This window comes from Manacus candei, unplaced genomic scaffold, assembly GCF_025592945.1.
Source record: "Manacus candei isolate 608988 ecotype Guabito, Panama unplaced genomic scaffold, ASM2559294v1 h1tg000013l, whole genome shotgun sequence".
NCBI classification, from domain to species: domain Eukaryota; kingdom Metazoa; phylum Chordata; class Aves; order Passeriformes; family Pipridae; genus Manacus; species Manacus candei.
The window spans coordinates 2,335,584-2,354,186 of NW_026138061.1; the positions used below are offsets into that span (position 1 = coordinate 2,335,584).

Consider the following 18,603-nt stretch of genomic DNA (forward strand, 5'->3'; position numbering starts at 1 on the left):
GGAAGTGTCTTTCCTTTCCATCTTAAGGCTGATCAATCCCAAGTCTTTCAATCAGTTCTTTTATGTCATTTTACCATGACTATTTATTTCAGAGACTATCTTTACTCTCTTCCTGTTCCTCTGTTCTGTGTTCTCCTATTCTTCACTTCCTTCCCCTCACAATACCAAGTTTTTGTTTCTTCCCAAACACTTGACATTTTATTCATTGCCCATTTTGTGTGTGCTGCATCCTTTACCCACCTGCACATTGCAGCTAGATAAGGCAGCCAAATTCCCTCAGATTTCTTTAGAAAAACAGGGTCCTTTATTGAGAACAAAACACAAATATGTGACCATTAAGGGACTAAAACACTGTCCAAAGACAATACTGCTGCCTGGCTTCTGAAGTGTATCCAGAACAACTAGGGGAGATGACAAAAGAGCTGTTTGCTATTCTGATTTGGGAAAGTTTTATTCTTTTCTATTTTCATTATCATTTTTGCACAGTATTAAATGATGCTGTTGTATAAGAACCTCCGAGAGACTGTATTACTGGCTGGCATCTGCTGTGCCCCCTGTTGGTCCTGGCACACCATCAGACTGAGGAGATCTTTGGCTGCCTATTTAGAGCAGTAGTAACTGGGTGAAGCAGAACAAAAGGGTCTTAACAGATGCCAGTGTCTAGCTCTGCCTTAATGAATCCCACTGCTGAATTTCCCAAGTGTGTTGTGTTTTCTATACATGCAAGAATTGAGGAGAATGTCTTTGTTTTTGTGTATGATAAAAAAAAGGGAGCCAAAAAATAGCAGTAACTTTAGGAGCACAGTTTTTGGATGTATCTAATTCAGTGGACGAGCAAATGATTTTCTGATTTATTTCACTTTTTGCAGTTCCTGGTCCTGCGTTGGAGACCTTTGTAGGGGATGATATTAATACCATTCTCATTCTAAATCTCTTCAGTGGAACGGAGTACAGTGTTAAAGTATTTGCTTCGTACTCAACAGGCTTCAGTGATGCCCTAACAGGCGTAGCCAAAACCTGTAAGAATGATTTCATGCTGTTCAGATCTCTACAGGCTGCTTTTTGTTATAACTATGGGTTTGTGCAGCTCCCAGAAAAAATTTTCACAGGGAAGACTTACTCAGTTATGCGCAAATTGTTTTCCTGAAATAAAAGTCCCTCTTTTTATGAGACTATATCAGGCTTTAAAGTGATCTGCTAGATATTATCAAGACAAAGATCATAAAGTGGGTATTATTTATCAGCCAAAAATATATTTGCCTAATAGTAGATAAAAATTTCTTTAATGAAAGGCTATCTATTTTTTTTTCTGGCTCCATATATAGAATATTATTTGGTCTTTATGTATCTAAAGCTCAATTTAAAATTGGATTTTGACAGAAACGCTGCTGCTATTATGATACTTTTATACTTATTTTTAGTAACTGAATTTTTTAGCAGTGTTCATTATTTAGCTTAACTAAATCAACTAAAGTTCCAGACTTTTGATTTAGGGGTTCACTTTTTTTAAATTCTGTCTTGGATTTTCTTGACTTCTTTTAAGCAGTTATCAAAATTATTTGTTAAAAATTAATTGGCACATGTGTTTCACTATAGTTATTTTATCATTTTTTTATCTATGTATATTAGAGGCCTAAATCTAATTTTTTTATATTTAATTTTCAGTGTACCTGGGTGTGACAAATCTGGATTCCTATCAAGTCCGCATGACTAGTCTGTGTGCTCAGTGGCAACTTCATAGACATGCAACTGCATACAGGGTAGTTATAGAGTCACTTGTGGGTAAGTTACTAAATAATTTGATAAACAGCTGCAGCCCAATCCAGAGATCTGAATTGCATAGCTAAGAAATTGTGTGCAGTCGGACCTGTAGAGTGACTCCTGAAATACTGGAAATGACAGACAGAAGAGAGTTGTGTACACAATGAAACTTTCAGGAGCATTTATGTCCTTTTACATCAAACAGATGTTGATAACTTGTGCTTTTTATGGAAGGGACTTTCATCTGTTAATAGAAGATAGATGATCGCCTGAGGTTTTCACTGGTGTGAGGAGCAGAAGATGGATAAAGGATAAACTGAATACATCTAAGTTTGTAAATAAACCATCAACACAGCTTTGTAGGATTAGGATGGACAGGAGAGGAGGGCAGAAGGGTAAGGAAAGCGCTGATTAAATCCAGAACATGCTCACAGAGTCAGAACAATGTCCAGTTTTGTCTATTCTCATTCTGTTGATTGTTCATTTTAGCTTGTAGTAAGATTACTCATCTGGACAAACATGACCTATTTTTATGTAGCCACACAAGGTGTCCTGATGCTTTTATCACTGACTATGTAGAGGGTAGATTGCAGCCTCTTCTATCTCACTTATTCTCGGGTGTAGCCAGAAGACATTATGGGGATGTCACTGTTAGAGCAGACTACCTCTCTTATCCCAAGGGGCCATCAGTGATATTTTAAATGGTGATAAATTGAAAGCTTTGGATAACTTGAGAGAAGTGCAGTTAGTAACATTTAATCGCATGTATTAAAGGTACCATGAAAAATAACACTGATTTGGTGGCAAAGAAGTAATGACCTTTCTGTGGCATGGCAAGTGGATGGCAGTAGGGTTTGTTTGAAGGTCTGGAAAACAGACAAGCTGTTCAGATCACGGAGACCTTGGCTGGCACAAGACAGCACAGACTTCCCTCTGGTCTGGGAGCTAGCCAACATTCTGCTTTCTTCATATAGAACTGCCAGAATTGTTTTAACTGAGCTGAAAGCATCTAAATGTGAACAGAATGAGGTAGAGTATGAACAAATGTTCCTTATTAGCATCTGTCATGATGGGATTTGATTGTCAGATTGGGTGTGTGTCTCGTTCAGGGAGCAATTATTATTATTATAATTTTATAATAGTATTATTATTATTATATTATAATAGTATTATTTTTATACTAGTGTAGCATCTGATTAACATCAGGTGTTTTCTCCCTGGCAGTGAATGACTGTTTGGCATTTTTTGTATATTCACTGTAAAATGTGAGATCAGTTGCTTGTATTTCACTTCATTCTGCTACAGATTTTGAATTGTGCTGCAAGTTTTAATTCTTATCATTAAAACATGCCTTATTCTATTTCCAGTACCCTAGCCTTTTCCATTGACAGCATGCTTTCCAATTCAGAATTTAGCAGAATTAATTTTGGAACCATGTAAACACTATTCCTTAACCATCCTGTTAAGTGGTTACTAGTGGAATACAATATCTTGTTCAGTCTCTCTTCCAATTACTAAGCACATTACAGACTGTGAGAAGCAGAGGCATTGACAAAGGTTGCCATAGAATTACATGATGCAGCAATTCCTCATTAGAATGATAATTTAGGACCGGATTTGAAGCCCATTGATGACAGTGTTCGTGTTTGTATTAACTTCAGTGCATGGGCTGAAATTCATCTTTTTTTCTTGAAGATGTTTGACACGTTCCTCAGCTCCTATTTAATATGAAGAATTAGATTTTACAGGAACCTCTGCATAGAGGTGAATTTCTAAAAATAAGGCAGCATATAGTTTATTAATTTATGTCAACCACTTGCCCTTCATCTGCTGTCACGTCCTCTTCTTATTTAGGATTTAAATTACATTATTCAATAAAACAGTAAAGTATATTAATGGTTTCTTTTGTAATTCAGATGGAAAACAACGAGAAGTAAATCTTGGTGGAGGGACACCTAGACATTGTTTCTTTGAGCTGATGCCTGGAACTGAGTATAAAATCAGTGTTCATACACAGCTTCAGGAGATCGAGGGCCCTGCTGTAAGCATCATGGAGACAACATGTGAGTAAAACAGAGCAGAGTGCAGCCAGCAGTGATAATGCTTCATTGCTTCTCATGTTCTGCCCTTTGCCCACAGATGTGCTACATTATGACTCCTCCATGGAAGTGCAGGATTCTTACCCCACTGCTGTGACTTGTGAAGTCACATTCACCAACTGTATTGTACTTCTTAATGAGAATGAAATAGGGAGGGTTTAGCTTTCTTTGTAAAAAGTCCCACTAGGGGATACTCTGAATATCTGTGACTTCAGGGAAAAAGGACAGAAAAATGAAGTAAACAGAGAAGGTTTTATGTCTGCAGCTCTTGTCATTTAGTAAAATTTTACCAGTGTTTGAATAATTTACAGTTAAATGGGACGTTGATACCCAATCTACTTAAGTATTTTAAAACAAACCAACCAATCTTTTTTATTATTATTCTCAGTAACACATGGCTAAGAAACAAAAGAACCCACATCACAACTATTTATGAAGGCAATATCTTGCTCTTATGAGTTCAAAATACTGCAAAACAAAGTACAGGAATAACAGAACAAATATTTCACCATTATCTTTCTTTTAACCTGTTTCCAGTCTCAGTGGTACCCTTCTTCTCATACTGTATTGCTATACACCACAATGCTGTTACCTTTCTCTCGGGATAGATAATGTTTATGCTTTTCTTCCTTTCCTCCCACACTTCTGATTTCACATAGCAAAAACCTGCACAGGTGCATGACTCCACTTCTCAGTTGTCCAGGGCTCATTCTCAGGACAGTGAGGAACAAGCCAAGCTTCTCCAGCTTTTTTGGGGAGTGCATTTAGGGTGCTCTGCAGTTAAGGGAGTTAGGAAGCATGAGGAAGAACACACCTTGGCCTACATGTCCATTTAAGAAAGATGGTTTGTGATGTAGACAAATAATTGTATCACTTCAGAGGGAAACTCTTTGAAGAAAGAAAGTCTTCAAGGTGACCTGTACTTCTCTGGTGCTGATAGCAGCCTTTCAAATCATGTTACAGCAGTTGTGACCCTTTCTAAATGGGTCTGGTCCTGGATTGCTGCGACCACGGATGTCCTGGGCATTGGTTCCTTGTAGGTGTTTCAGTCTTAGCCCTTTATGTTATTGAAGCCAGTGGGAAAAGCCCCACCAGTTGCAGTGGAAGTCCACTTGGATGTGGACATGAGGATTGTAATGAATCCCGTTTGCACTAATTTTTCAGAAATGTAGGTGTCTTTTCTCAGGCTGTCATATCTAACTCTTATCAGTTGTTTATAAATGTAATTTACGTGTTATAGCAAATAACAAGTTTAGTCTTACTTGAAGGACTGATATTCTGTCACCTGCAACTTCTTATGCTGAATGCATTGAATAAAAACGGGAAAAATGCCCTTGAACAAAAGCAGAAGCTTTTCCTTACATAGAGTTGTGGAAATCAACGCATGTGCATATTGTCTCTGAGAATTTACCTGACCTGTATTGAAAGGCACGAAATAGAGCTCTTGCATTCAGCAAACCTGTCAATCTGATTGAATATTCAGCTTGGTCTCTGCAAGGTTGTCATACAAAGTTAATTTTCAGAAGTGTGAAGGACGTTTTCAGAAACTCTGTATAATAACCTTAGTAGAAGTTGCTGCAGGCAACAAAGCCACAATCCTGTAGAGTTATGGTTGGAACTGTGTTTCTAGCTGGAAACATAACAAAGTCTTTCACCAAATTCAGAAAAATCTTGTTCAGAGCAGACTGTGATCTGCTCTGAGTGCAGGCACTACCTTGCTTTTGCACTTTGTATTGTGGATTGCAGGACTAATACTTTCTTCCTTCCAGGGTGCACAGAGTAACCTTCTGTTACTGAGGACTGGTTGTGATCAGAAAAGGAAAGGACACTGACCTTTTAAAAAATGAATTATGGATTCTAGGTCAATAATAGAGCTGTCACATGGTCTGCTACACTGGGGAAACTTAAAAAGGGGCAGTTCCAGTAGTAGTTCAGCTGTATCATTGTATCATTCACATTGAAATGCAGCCATTAATTGTTTTGTAATAGTAGTGTCCTTTCTTGGGTGTTCAGAAGAGGAGGACATTACTTGCGCACACTCACCTATATTTATTTCTAATTGCATAACCAGTAGATTAGAGATAATGAATTTTATATGTGGAGAGGAGTAGAAAATGCTGTGTTTATTATAGATAGAATATATTGGGCTTTTAAGCATGCTTGAATATTCCTTCTTTTTATTCTCCAGTACCATTTCCAACTCAACCACCAACAACACCTTCAACACCACCTCCACCACCTACAATCCCACCTGCAAAAGAAGGTAAGTGCTGCATGTGTGAGTTTATAGTAATTTTAAGGTGTTGATGCAATGTTTTTCTGCTTCTGACAGTATTTTAGACCTGTGGGGAGTGGATCTTAAAATGCATTTGCTGCAACAACACAGAGGTGGGTGAAACTTGCATTGCTCTTATGTAGTGCAGTTGAAGTGCATTAGATACTACAGAACTCAGGGTAACTTTTTGAATGGACTAGTTTCTCTTTGGGAACTTCTGCAGTCAAGATTCTCTAATCTTGCTTACTGTGTCACGCTAGGAGTCTGGCATTGTATAAGTTCATGTGTGAGTTTACTTAAAAATCTAAATAAAAATAAAAATGGCTAGCCAGACTTTAAAGAACTGCTTGAAGTATATTCTGTGATAGGATCTGTCAGCGCAGACAATTCACTCCTTGCAGAGCTCAGCTGGTTCTACACCTGCACTGCAGTCAATGCCAGCAGGTCTGTTTGATAAAGCATTATTAACTAACATTAAACAAGGGCTTTTCATGACAGTTGCATTTTCTTAAGTGATTTATGAGATTTTGTGAGGAGTTAAGGCATTGCTCTAATTCTAAAATTTTTACTTTTCTTTCTCAGTGTGCAAAGCAGCCAAAGCTGACCTTGCGTTCCTGGTGGATGGGTCATGGAGTATTGGAGATGACAATTTCAATAAAATAATAAGCTTTCTCTATAGCACTGTTGGAGCTTTGGATAAGATTGGTCCTGATGGAACACAGGTAATCAAATGTAGAGAGATTAAGGGTGCGTGGACTTGGCAGGTTATTTTAGACTAGCACCAGAAGTGAAATGAATCAAAAAGTAAGTGACATAACTTCACAGATCTTGTGAAAATAGAAAGTGCTTAAGGATAGTATCTTTTTTCAATATCTTTTTATGCACAACATATGATAAATTTTATGATATGGATTTTGGTAGCATGAAGGCTAGGTATAATTTCAGTCTCCTCTAAATCATTACAATGACAATTATGTTGTGTTAATGCTTTTGGTGTTGGTACTCACTATGGTGTTGATTTCTAAATAAGCTAAAAATGGCATTGATAAGGAAAAGTAAATATTCTTTTATTTAAAATCACATGCTCTACAGAATCTACAGTGCTTGAAATAAAATGTAGTGTTTACAATGATTGTTCTATTTATGTATTTGTTTAGAGAGATGTTTGAATCTGCTCCAGAACAAATTATTGGCAAATATATTACTGTTGTATTACATGTATAATATGTCGTTTGGGATCGCATTGGAAAATTAATTTCAACTTTTCCAAACCCTGAAGAATACTTAGTTTTCACTGTTTCCTATACATCTATTTTCCAAGAATATAGTTCATGGTGCTTCAGAAACCTAGGCACAAGCTCAAGCATAATAGCTCCTTTTAAATCAGAGGCACCATTTATAGAATATGAAATTCAATGTGTGCTTTGTGAGTTGTAGGGGTTTAGTGTATAGTATTGAAATACAGGGTCTGAACTCATGTAGCATTGTATTTGAGAGAGGCAATATTTCAGAATATGTTCTTGAATCTTTCTATTACTTGCTTCAGTCTTGCTCCCTAGCTTGAGTTACTTAAGTGCAGCTATTAATTTGTGGAGACTGAATAAAGTCCCTGCAGTTCTGTATATGAATAACTGTACATGTGTGAGCAGCTGTAACCAGGATTTTGCTTTGAGGCTTGATTGCGAGTGCTTTGCCAAAGCGGGTATTACTTTTCTCATCCTGTTTGCTGCAAAATGAAACCAGAAAGTGTTAGATGGTTGCCAAGGTTTCAGAGAATAAAATTGAACTTTATTTAGTGAAATCTTTCTTAAAGAGAAAAAAAATCTGGCTTCAATTGAAGGATGAAGCAAAGTTACAAGATAAATCCTTGTTTTAAATGCTCAGATTCACTTTTTGCTTATGCACTGGGTAGTGCTTTTGTAATGAACATCTTCTGTATGCACAGGTGGCAATAATTCAGTTTAGCGATGATCCCAGGACAGAATTTAAATTGAATGCATACAAAACAAAAGAGACTCTTCTTGAAGCTATTCAGCGAATAGCCTACAAAGGAGGAAATACAAAAACAGGTGAGAAAGGTCATGACTGTGAGGCAGATTTTCTCCCTGCTACTCTCTGTGTGGTATTTCTTTCCCATTAGTTAAGTGGTTTAATTAATCAGTGCAAAACCAGTGAGAACATGGTATGTCCTCACTGGAGGTGAAAGGTTGGGCACGGAAATTAGAAAGTCTTTGCAATCTGTAGTTTACGCCCTTCAGCCCCTACTGGTGCACTTTCACCCCACTGACCAACAGTGATGGCAAGGATCAGGGAGGCAGAGAGAGACAGCTGGGCAAAAGCAAATGACTCTGGGGACAGTGGAACGTGGAACGGGGAGTAATGTGACGTCAGCTTGGCAAGTGGATAGAAAAGTGGGAGGGGAGAGAGGGTGGGAGGGAGTTTGCAGAGCATGTCAAAAACTGGAGAGAGCGGAGGGTCTGTTTGGTTATAAGCCAGGTCAGTTAAGTCTCAGTGGGATGTTTAAGACTGGGTTGGGGGAAGATGTCTGTTAACTGAATGAGGTTGCATTTTAATTAATCCCTTAGGATAGCTTTCTGATGTGAAGAAATTAAAGATGAGTGCCGAAAGGGTTAAAATCTGTTTTAGTTGGAAACCATGTGTTTTATTATTCTCAGACTGCACAGAAATTTCTTGCAGCTGTTGCATTGCATCCAGTCTCAGTATTATCAAAATAACACGTTTTCCATTTACTACAATGGCACTGTCAGTTGTTATGTGGACTGTGCCCTACAATCCAGAAAGGAAGGTTTTGTTATCTCTAACCCAGCCAGCAGCTGAATACCACACAGTGCTCACTCACTGCCCGCCCCCCCCCACCCCCCATGGGATGGGGAGAAGAATCAGAAAAGGCTAAAACCTGTGGGCTGAGATAAGAACATTTTCATAATTGAAATAAAGTAAAATATAATGATAATAGTAATGAAAAGGGAGATAACAAAGAGAGAGAGGAATGAAACCCAAGGAAACCAAGTGATGCACAGTACAGTTGCTCACCAATCACTGACCGATGGCCAGCCCATCTGAGCAGTGATTGTCCCCTCCTGGCCAACTCCCCCAGTTTATATACTGGGCATGATGTTTTATGGTGTGGAATATGCCTTTGGCCAGTTCAGGTCAGCCGTCCTGGTCGTGCTCTCCCCCAGTCTTGTGGTGCAGCTCCTCACTGATAGAGGCCTCACTGAAAAGGCCTTGACTCAGGGTAAGCACTGCTCAGTCACAACCAATTCATCTGAGTGTTATCAACATTATCCTCACACTGTATCCAAAACATAGCACTGTACCAGTGACAAAGAAGAAACTTAACTTTATCCCAGCTAAAACCAGGATACCCACACATTTCATATTTTTGATCTTCACCTTCTGAATTGAAAAATGGATGGCTGAAGCCATCAAATTTTCAAAGGTTTGGGTCAAAATTAAACTTTTCTAAATCTTGGCTTTAATAACTAGAGAATGCACTGATTGACAGACTACCCAGGACCCAGCAGATTTCTCTTTTTATTTATGTCCAACATAAATAAGTCTGAGAAGATATGAGAAGATAGTTATAAGTAGCCAATAGAAATTGCATTTACATTCAGTGAAAGTATATTGTCAATTTTTGTGTTTCAGGCAAAGCCATTAAACATGCAAGAGAAATCTTGTTTACTGGAGAGGCAGGCATGAGAAGGGGCATTCCAAAGGTTTTGGTTGTCATTACTGACGGGCGATCACAAGATGATGTGAACAAAGTCTCCAGAGAAATGCAACTAGATGGTAAAATGTGTAGTTTTAAGAACTACTCACATTTCCTTTTTTTCTCATTAATTGTATCTCTGTAAGTGTGGGCATGAGGTAAGCGTAACTTTTCCTCCAGGAAGATTTTCAAGTTTAAAGAAAACAGCAATTCCTGAGAAAGACAGAATAACACTAGGATGTGGTTAGATTCTGGATATATTTGGTGATTAATGGCATTAGTTTTAATTTTGGCAACAGTGCTAAAAATCATGTGGTAGTCAATGGAATTGCTCCCAGGATGAAGAATTTGGGGAATATGAGCCTGAGAATCTGGATTGTCATCTATAAAGTGTAGTCTTGTGGTTACAAGCAAACTGAACTATTTTGTTTTCTATATAAGAGGTCCTTTGAAAATTCTTTCATGTGTTCTTTTACTGTCTCTGATTGCTCTCATGTTACACTAATTACCTTTAGGAATTTTTTTTTAAAGCACTGATTTTAGAGCTTTAAGCAGCCACACTGTGTTGTGAGTCTAAGTATTTAATTGTTGTAGAGATTTGTGTCAAAACCCAAAGGACACAGTGTGCCACACAGAACAAAACTAAAGGTTGGAAGAAAAAACCGATCTGCCTATTAATGTGAAGCAATCTAACAAGAAATTACATTTGTGCTTTTTATTTGCTTTTAACTTTGAGAGCTGTGAAGTTCCCAGTGTATATCATGGATCATGTAATCATCCAGCTTGTCTGCCTACTCGTTGTGTTGCTAGATGCTGAGTGCAGTGCCTTCATAAATAAAGCATATTACAAAATAGTAGAGTTCGAATAACTTGTTTTAAGTAGCAGTAAAGAAAACCCTATATTTGTGAATAAATTGGAGTCTATATCTAAGCTGAACAAAAATCGTTCAGCTGTCAGGTAAGTCTTGCAGTTGCATATATTAATTATTAGACTGGCAACAGCCTTGAGAGGGGAGGGTGTATTGTGAGGGTTCAGGTGCTGACTAGGATGTGTCACCTTGGCAGATGAGTTCCCCTCTCCATTGTCCTCTTGAGTGTGCTGTGCAATGAGGCTGCAGATAGGTTGGAGCAGGTACTGACTTGTATGTTTGACAGCAACTGGCATGAAGAGGTGCTGATCTTGGATGAGACATGAAGATATTGTTGTAATTTATTAGGTCAAAGTTTTGTTATGCTAAAAGCTCTGCAGAAGGTGATGAATGCCCCGGGCTTCAGTCAAACTTAAAGATAATATTGCTTGACTGGAGTAAGTTTGGGACTGAACCATACAAGACTAGTATGTCATTAAATAGATTCAGCCTGATGTAGAGAGGTTTTTTTTCCTTCATCTTTTATGGAAAGGAAAATATTGAAAAACTTTTAGCTATTTTGCTGCTCCTGAAACATATAGGATACAATTTCCATTTCATTTAAATCTTTGAAGTCAGGCTCAAATTTTGAAATATATTCATGCTGAATATATAGAACAGATTCAACCAATGCAGTTAAGTTGTTGATGAAATGAGAATGCATTTATTTCAGTGTTCACTCATGAGGCAGCAGTGGCTTGAAATATTATATATATTAATATATGAGACAGAAAAAAATCTGTAAAGGACCTACAAGAAATTAATTTCTCTGCTTTGTATTTATTATATACTTGATACATGGATATTTTTGTGTAGGAAAGCATTTAAACATATGCTAAAACTTTAAACTGCTGAGTAGTCATATATCTTCAAGAAAATGCTCAAGGTTTAACTTTATTTAACTAAACTTAACTTAACTTAACTTAACCAAAAGAAATATTTCACAGAGAATGTATTAGCTTTATTTTAGATTACGTAAGTGAATTTTCTTGTGCTATAGGATAAAAATAAAATGTCCACCTTTGTATTTAATCAGGAAAGGAGCCAGTGCAAATACAGTTGTATTCATATTGTATTTCCACTCTCTTAATGAATGTCTCACAAGACTGTTCTTTTCTGTTTTACAGGTTTCAGCTTTTTTGCTATTGGAGTAGCTGATGCCGACTATTCAGAGTTAGTGAATATTGGCAGCAAGCCCAGTGAAAGACACGTCTTCTTTGTGGATGACTTTGATGCCTTTACAAAGATTGAAGATGAACTGATCACTTTTGTTTGTGAAACTGCATCAGCAAGTTAGCCACTTTGATTTATGTTTGCTTCTAAAATAACTGCTAAATGCTGGGGGGTTTATAACTGATGATTTTCTATTATGAGGTATTCTTGATATTTTTAATATAATTTACTGCTGATGTTATAATTCTAATGTTATTTCCATAAAAGATTAAGGAAATGAAAGTGTTGTGACTTCAAAATAATTAAGGGTTGTTTGCTGTAAATCCAGAATGCAGCCATTGGTTGTCAAAAATTTATTTCAGATGTGAAACATAGTTCAGAATCATAAAAGGTTAATATATTTTATTTTCTAGGCTACTTTAAACCTCTGTAAGAGTTAGCTACATTCATTAATACTCCAGTCACATGGTTAATTTATCAATGGAGAACCAATCATTCATGTTTGTATTATGAGAGAAGGTAGCTGAGTTGTAGCCTAAGGAAAAGCATGAAACACACCCAAACTCTGAAATCTGCAAAAAAACCCATTTCAATCTCTTTATGAAAATTAAAGGAAATATATTCTAGAGCAGCACCTAATGGTTAGAGGTCAATAATTCATATGCTTTTAGGTGTGTGCTCACAATGTATTTCCTTGTATATAAGCCAGGAAGTACAGGAATTTGCGATTGTGAGGAGTTCTGCACGGGGTTGTGAGTTATCATGAGACTCTTGAGTTATCAGAGCTAGTAAGCACAAAAAATGTTGCTTCTGAACCATCAATTCTGAGATTTTGACCATAGAGAGAATGCTGAACATGAGAATACTCAACAGTAGCATTTATTGGTCACTTGTGCTTGTATTCTAGAAGTGATTTTCAAATATGAGTATCCTGGGGTGCTATCTTTGGTTGACATACTTCTTCTAGGCCTATTGATTTCCCAGGGCACCTTTTCTGAAAGAGATTAGCGTGTGCTCTTCCCTGCCAGAAGAAAAGTATAAACCAGACTTACAGCTATTTAAAATGTGTGCACACATCTTAAGGACTGTGTGCAATTCTGGTCTCTGTTGCTCATGAAAGCTACTGTGGAGTTTGAAAAGGTACAGAGAATGCCAGCTGTAATAATTGAACTTGAGATGGGGTTAGGCTGGAGAAGCTCACAAAAGGATAATTAGGAAACACTTGGTTAAAACCCAATATAAGACATACTTTTTTTTTATGCAGCAGGCAGTGAATTTTTTTCAACAAGTTGGAATTTGTTGAAGAGTTTGTGAAGGCAATTTCTTAGAAGGATTAGACAAATTCATGGTTGAGAAATCCTTAATAGGATATTATATGGAACACATAGTAATGTACCTCTTAATATCTTTGCTGCAACCCTTGTGGATCCCGAGGAGTATCAACTGAATGGAGTGGTCAGGTGGCCAGGTTTGCATGCCCTTCTGAAACAGCATCTCCTTTTGCTGCTGTTGGGGATGGAGTACTCGGTATAGGGCTGAGTGAATCATTGTTCTGACCCAGTGGGACATCTCTTGTATCCTTAAATATATTTTTTCTTCTTTTCCAGCCTGCCCATTGGTAGTTAAAGATGGCAATAATTTTGCAGGTACAGTATTTTTGTGTTAATTTTTGTTTCTGATTTATGGAATCATTTTTATTATGTGATTTTCACAATATTAGGCAATAAATTTCCCTTCACGCTAACAGGTATTAAACGGTTGGTGAATGAAACTCTTTGATACAACTGGCTTTGTCTTTTTTTGTTTACTGTAATGCAGTATTAATTTAAATTAATAAAATGTTTTGATACCTTCCAGGATTTAAAATGATGGAAATGTTTGGTTTGGTTGAAAAGGAGTTTTCCGCTGTGGAAGGGGTTTCAATGGAACCTGGTACATTTAATGTTTACCCATGTTACAGACTGCACAAGGATGCCCTGGTGTCACAGCCTACCAAGTATGTATTAACATGTAAATACTCACAAAAAACATGAAAATAATTTTCCAGTGCAGTCAATTATTCATTTCAGGGACTAGTATTTTTAAGTCAGAAGAGCAGAGGCACTAGTATATATCTATGTTATACTGATGAGTAGGAAGAGTGTCTGGTGTCTTGAGTCCTCAATCAGTTTAATTCAAAAACAACTGTAGGTAAAAGTATGTAAGCCCACTGGCTACTCTGGGTTTTCCACATAAGCCAGTTTCAGGCTTGTGCCAGCACCCACCAGTCTCATGCAGGCATAGGTCTGGGAAGATTCCAGTGTGTATTACTTTGTGAAAGACGCCTCTGGAATGCAGGCTGAAGTCTCATGAAGTTCAGAATATCTTTGAAGTGGGGGTCAGAATGAGAACCTTCTTTAGCTGTCCTTGGTCACTTTTACTTCAGTCTGTGTCCATTCACTGGTTACAAAGGAAGATTATCCCTTTATGCTGAAGTGAGTCTGTGTGAACTCCATCTAGTACCTTCCTGGGAGGAGCCACATATTTCAGTCACAAGGACTGTATCATGGGAGAGTTAAGGCAATGAGGAATCCTTCCATTTAACTTTTACAGTCTTTCCTCAGAGAGGAAGTGATGGAAACTCTTTATTTCTTCGATGGACAGTGTGTATGTTTGATATGGTTTGAAGCTGGCTCCCTGCCAAGTCTCCAAATCTCACCACAAGAAGTCCCCCCCCTAGACCTCAGGGAGAAGAGGAAAAAAAAAACCAAGAGAACCAAAACGAGAGAGAGACAGCTAAAGCAATATATATAAATATATTTACACTTATATTACAGTTATATACAATTGAAATATATATACAATTTCAAAAGGGAAAGGGAAGGGGGAAGGGAAAAAGGAGCACAAACAAAATAAAATATACACGATCAATAACCCAAGATGTAGCAACTAAAAGAATTAGCAAAAGAATATCTTACTACTCTCCTTGGGACAACAGAAAGTCGCGCTGGAACGATCACCGGCAACCTCCGCCTCCCAAGGTCGGCAAGGCCTTACCAGGCCTCGCTCCCCAGCACAGCAGACTCAACAGCATGGAACCTGCACCTCCAAAGTCGCTGGAAGGAAAGAGGGCCGAAGGCCTTTCCTCCTTTCTTCTTATAGCCTGGCTTACGTAAAAATCGTAGGGAATACTGGGTAAATGTGGGCACTTCCTTGGTTACAGACTGGTCACCAAGGAAGACCCAGACTAAACTACCACAATGTTGTGTTTCGTTCCTCTCAGTCCAGTCCCTCACTTCTTATTAAGTGGCACCTGAGAAAAGCAGTGGCTCTGTGGATTACACATGGGAAGATGTAACAACAAGTATTCTTTAGCTGAGATAAATAAGAAAAAAAAACAGCAGGAAATGACATTGAAGGTTTATATTAGATATCATGTCAGTCTTTTTGTGTCCCAGTTGGAGCTATACTTCCTGGGGCTGTTTCATGTTCTTCATGTTTTGTTTCCCTCTGGGCCTAGATGGACTGAGATGTCAAGGGATTAGCATTTCTCACTTCTTTTTCCCTTTCTGCTTCTTTCTAATTGGATCTGCTGCATTTATATGCTATTCTCTAGCTGCCACCCCAGCCCAGTCTTACTGCTTCATAGGCTTTCACTCCTTTTCATGGTTCAGAGAACACCTTTCTCTTGATGATCTGCAGGTATGTCTGAATAATACCACTTGGCTTTGTTGTCTCATTTATGCACTGAATGTCGTTAATGTTATTCTCCTTTTTGAGCTCTGAATCCCCAAACCTTGTGTTTGACCCACCTTGCTTATTGAATTGTCTTTTATTCATGTACAGTGGACACACTGTAAGGCTTTTTTCTTTTACCTGTTGATATCCCTCTCTTTCTCTATGCAAAGTGGGCAGTGTAATATCACTTTTGATCATCTACTGACACTGTGCAGAATATATTGATTATATATCACATCTGTCTCCCTTTTCAGCATGATTCATATCTGTACATCTTATATGTGCCAGAAGCACTTTAGAAGGAATGGGATGTATTTAGGGAAAAGAAATTGTTTAAATAACTTCTTCAGGCTTCTTTCAGATCCCTTTACTATGATTTTAAGAAATCAGACTAATTAACATTTTAAAATACAGTCAGTTGTCTCAGACACTTGTCCAAACATCCCACTATGGGATTTGATAAGAAAAGGTTAAATTAATTTGGAAGTACTAAATAACAAATTTTTGGAAATGACATAAAATAACATACTTCTTTTATATCATAAGTTTCTTCTCTCTTCTGAAAAAATTCTAGGAAACCAGATTGTATTTCTGTATGTGATCTGTTTTGACTTCACTTTCCTATGTATTGGCTTCGAAATGTATAAATTCTGTTCCCCATATTTTATAAAGCTTCCTATAACAGTGTGTCACTCCTAATTTTAATCCATTTGAAACAGTTTAATGACAAGACATGTCTATTGAGATTGGTCTTCCAAGCAATTTCTGTTTTCATTGTCTGTTGAATCAGACAGGTGCAAAGGTCTTACTGTTTTTTAAAAGCTTTTAATATTATTAATTTTAGCTTTATTTCCAACCGAGCTCTGATTTCATCTTCAAATTAAAAAAAATGTTAATAATTAAGGACAATTTTGTAAATTTTAAGGGAAACTATAACTTCTCCTTTCTTCATAAGTATTCTTTTAGTAGTTGTCAAGTTGAGTAGATTTTGTAAACACTTATTCATATCACTTCTCAGTCTTGATTTCTAAAGAAATATACAGAGTAATAAAAAGCATGTCAAGTGAATATATGATAAGTAAATCATCAGATTTAATGTTGTTTCAGTTTAAAAGACACTATTTCTTTTACAGGTATTTGCATCCTGAAGGTCTCCCTTCTGATTACACCATCACGTTTCTCTTTCGTATACTCCCTGACACACCTCAGGAGCCCTTTGCTCTTTGGGAGATTTTAAATGAAGGATATGAACCACTGGTTGGAGTTATTTTAGATAGTACGTATTTTGTGTTTTATTAGTGACTTTAACTGTACAAATTATTCATTCTGTGACTAGATTTATTTTTGCCAATGTTTCAATCTGCTGCAAGAAAAACGACCTGAATCCGGAAGGTGTTGGTTTCTAATGCCTGGTTTTTAGATTCAATTTAACTGAGTTGAATTTGGAGTTAGAGTCAAATTTTGAGTTAACTGCTTTAAACTGCGGCGAACGATACTGAAATCCAAAGAGCTGTGCTAGATGTAATTTGATGTGAGGTACTAATTTGCTTTTAAAAATTCCAGTGCTCTGAATCTGATTCTAATTGAATCTATCTTGATATATGCCAGTGGTACACGAAGTACACACAGAGGGAGTGCAGTCTGGTAGATAGCAGACAGTCATGAACCCTTGCTGGCTCTTCATTTCTATTTGATTTGACTTCAACAACTGTAAAACAGGGTTTATAATTCAGAGGGTTTTCATATTTACTATTGAAAAGATGAAGATACTCTGATAGCTGTTCTTCATAGCTGCCAGTATGTCACCTTGAAATAGGTGGGAATTAAGCATTTAGCTGGCTTGAGGATGTGTTTTTCTTGTGCAAGTCCTGCAAAGAATTAGTAGGACCAGGTAGACATGGGTGAGGTAGATAAACAACTACTGTCCTGTCCTTCTTGTCAAATCAGGAGACAGCATTGCTCTGATACAACTTGTTACTTCCAGGTCAGTATATCACTTATGAATGTGTTCTACTGTCATTTGAACTGTCATCTTTGGTCTGCTTTGTTAAATGCAAAATTGACTCTTTCAAGTCTTGTATAGGCCTTTAACCCAGAGCCCTTAATTTCTGTCTCACACAGATGGTGGTAAAACACTGACTTTCTTTAACTATGACTACAAAGGAGATTTTCAAACTGTGACTTTTGAAGGTCCTGAAATAAGGAAGATGTTTTATGGGAGTTTTCATAAGGTTAGTAATTGTAATAGGGAAAAAACCCCCACTCTGAATAAAGTTTTGGGAGTTTTTCATGTTTTGAAATCATCTTTCATGAGATCAACTGGTGCCAAAAGAAGTGTATTTTGCATCCTGTACCTTACTATTGTAAATCTCTTTGCAATATTGGATTAACATAAAGCAAATCATAGTTTTTATCATGAAGCTGATGTGTTCAATTTTCATCTCATGCCTTGTGCCTGAACTTTAGAGTTCATTTAAAAACACCTGCCTTGAAAAGTAATTTAGAAATAAATTGGCATTTCCTTTTAAGATTTGGTTTCTCAGTATCATTCAAAATAAAAAAGTCCAGCAAAAAAAAATATCCTTTTTCCATTAGTTATATTTTTTAAAAATATTTTAAGGGCTATGCCATATTTAACTTTTCTTGGCTGCTAGAGGACTTGTAATGTTCTTTCTGAAAGCAGGTGAAGTAGTGTTGGGATTGTAGCATGTATTTGTTGTGAAGGGTGCTTTTGTTGTTCTCTTTTATTCCCGATGTTTGTCTCTTTCCGAAACAAAAACAAAACAAAAAAACCAACCAAACAAAAAAACCCAACAAAAAATAAAAAAAAGGGACTGTGAATTAAGGTCATAGTATTTACAGAGCTTAGCTTTTCTGTACTTCCTTTTCAGTCAATAGAGCAAGAAAGGGAAGGTAGGTCAGAGCTGGTGTAAA

The 18,603-nt window shown here is 37.2% G+C and overlaps 1 protein-coding gene across 1 annotated transcript in view; it reads left to right on the plus strand.

The window, feature by feature from the left end:
• The window catches only part of COL14A1 (collagen type XIV alpha 1 chain), a 116,374-nt gene that overhangs the window by 63,940 nt on the left and 33,831 nt on the right, over positions 1 to 18,603 (plus strand). The window contains exons 22-33 of the mRNA XM_051778456.1: positions 870 to 1,019; positions 1,666 to 1,782; positions 3,678 to 3,824; positions 6,049 to 6,123; positions 6,718 to 6,857; positions 8,081 to 8,204; positions 9,808 to 9,951; positions 11,907 to 12,071; positions 13,560 to 13,598; positions 13,810 to 13,948; positions 16,803 to 16,945; positions 17,791 to 17,900. Coding sequence (XP_051634416.1) covers positions 870 to 1,019; positions 1,666 to 1,782; positions 3,678 to 3,824; positions 6,049 to 6,123; positions 6,718 to 6,857; positions 8,081 to 8,204; positions 9,808 to 9,951; positions 11,907 to 12,071; positions 13,560 to 13,598; positions 13,810 to 13,948; positions 16,803 to 16,945; positions 17,791 to 17,900 — 1,493 coding nt within the window. The remainder of the gene's footprint in view (positions 1 to 869; positions 1,020 to 1,665; positions 1,783 to 3,677; positions 3,825 to 6,048; positions 6,124 to 6,717; positions 6,858 to 8,080; positions 8,205 to 9,807; positions 9,952 to 11,906; positions 12,072 to 13,559; positions 13,599 to 13,809; positions 13,949 to 16,802; positions 16,946 to 17,790; positions 17,901 to 18,603) is intronic.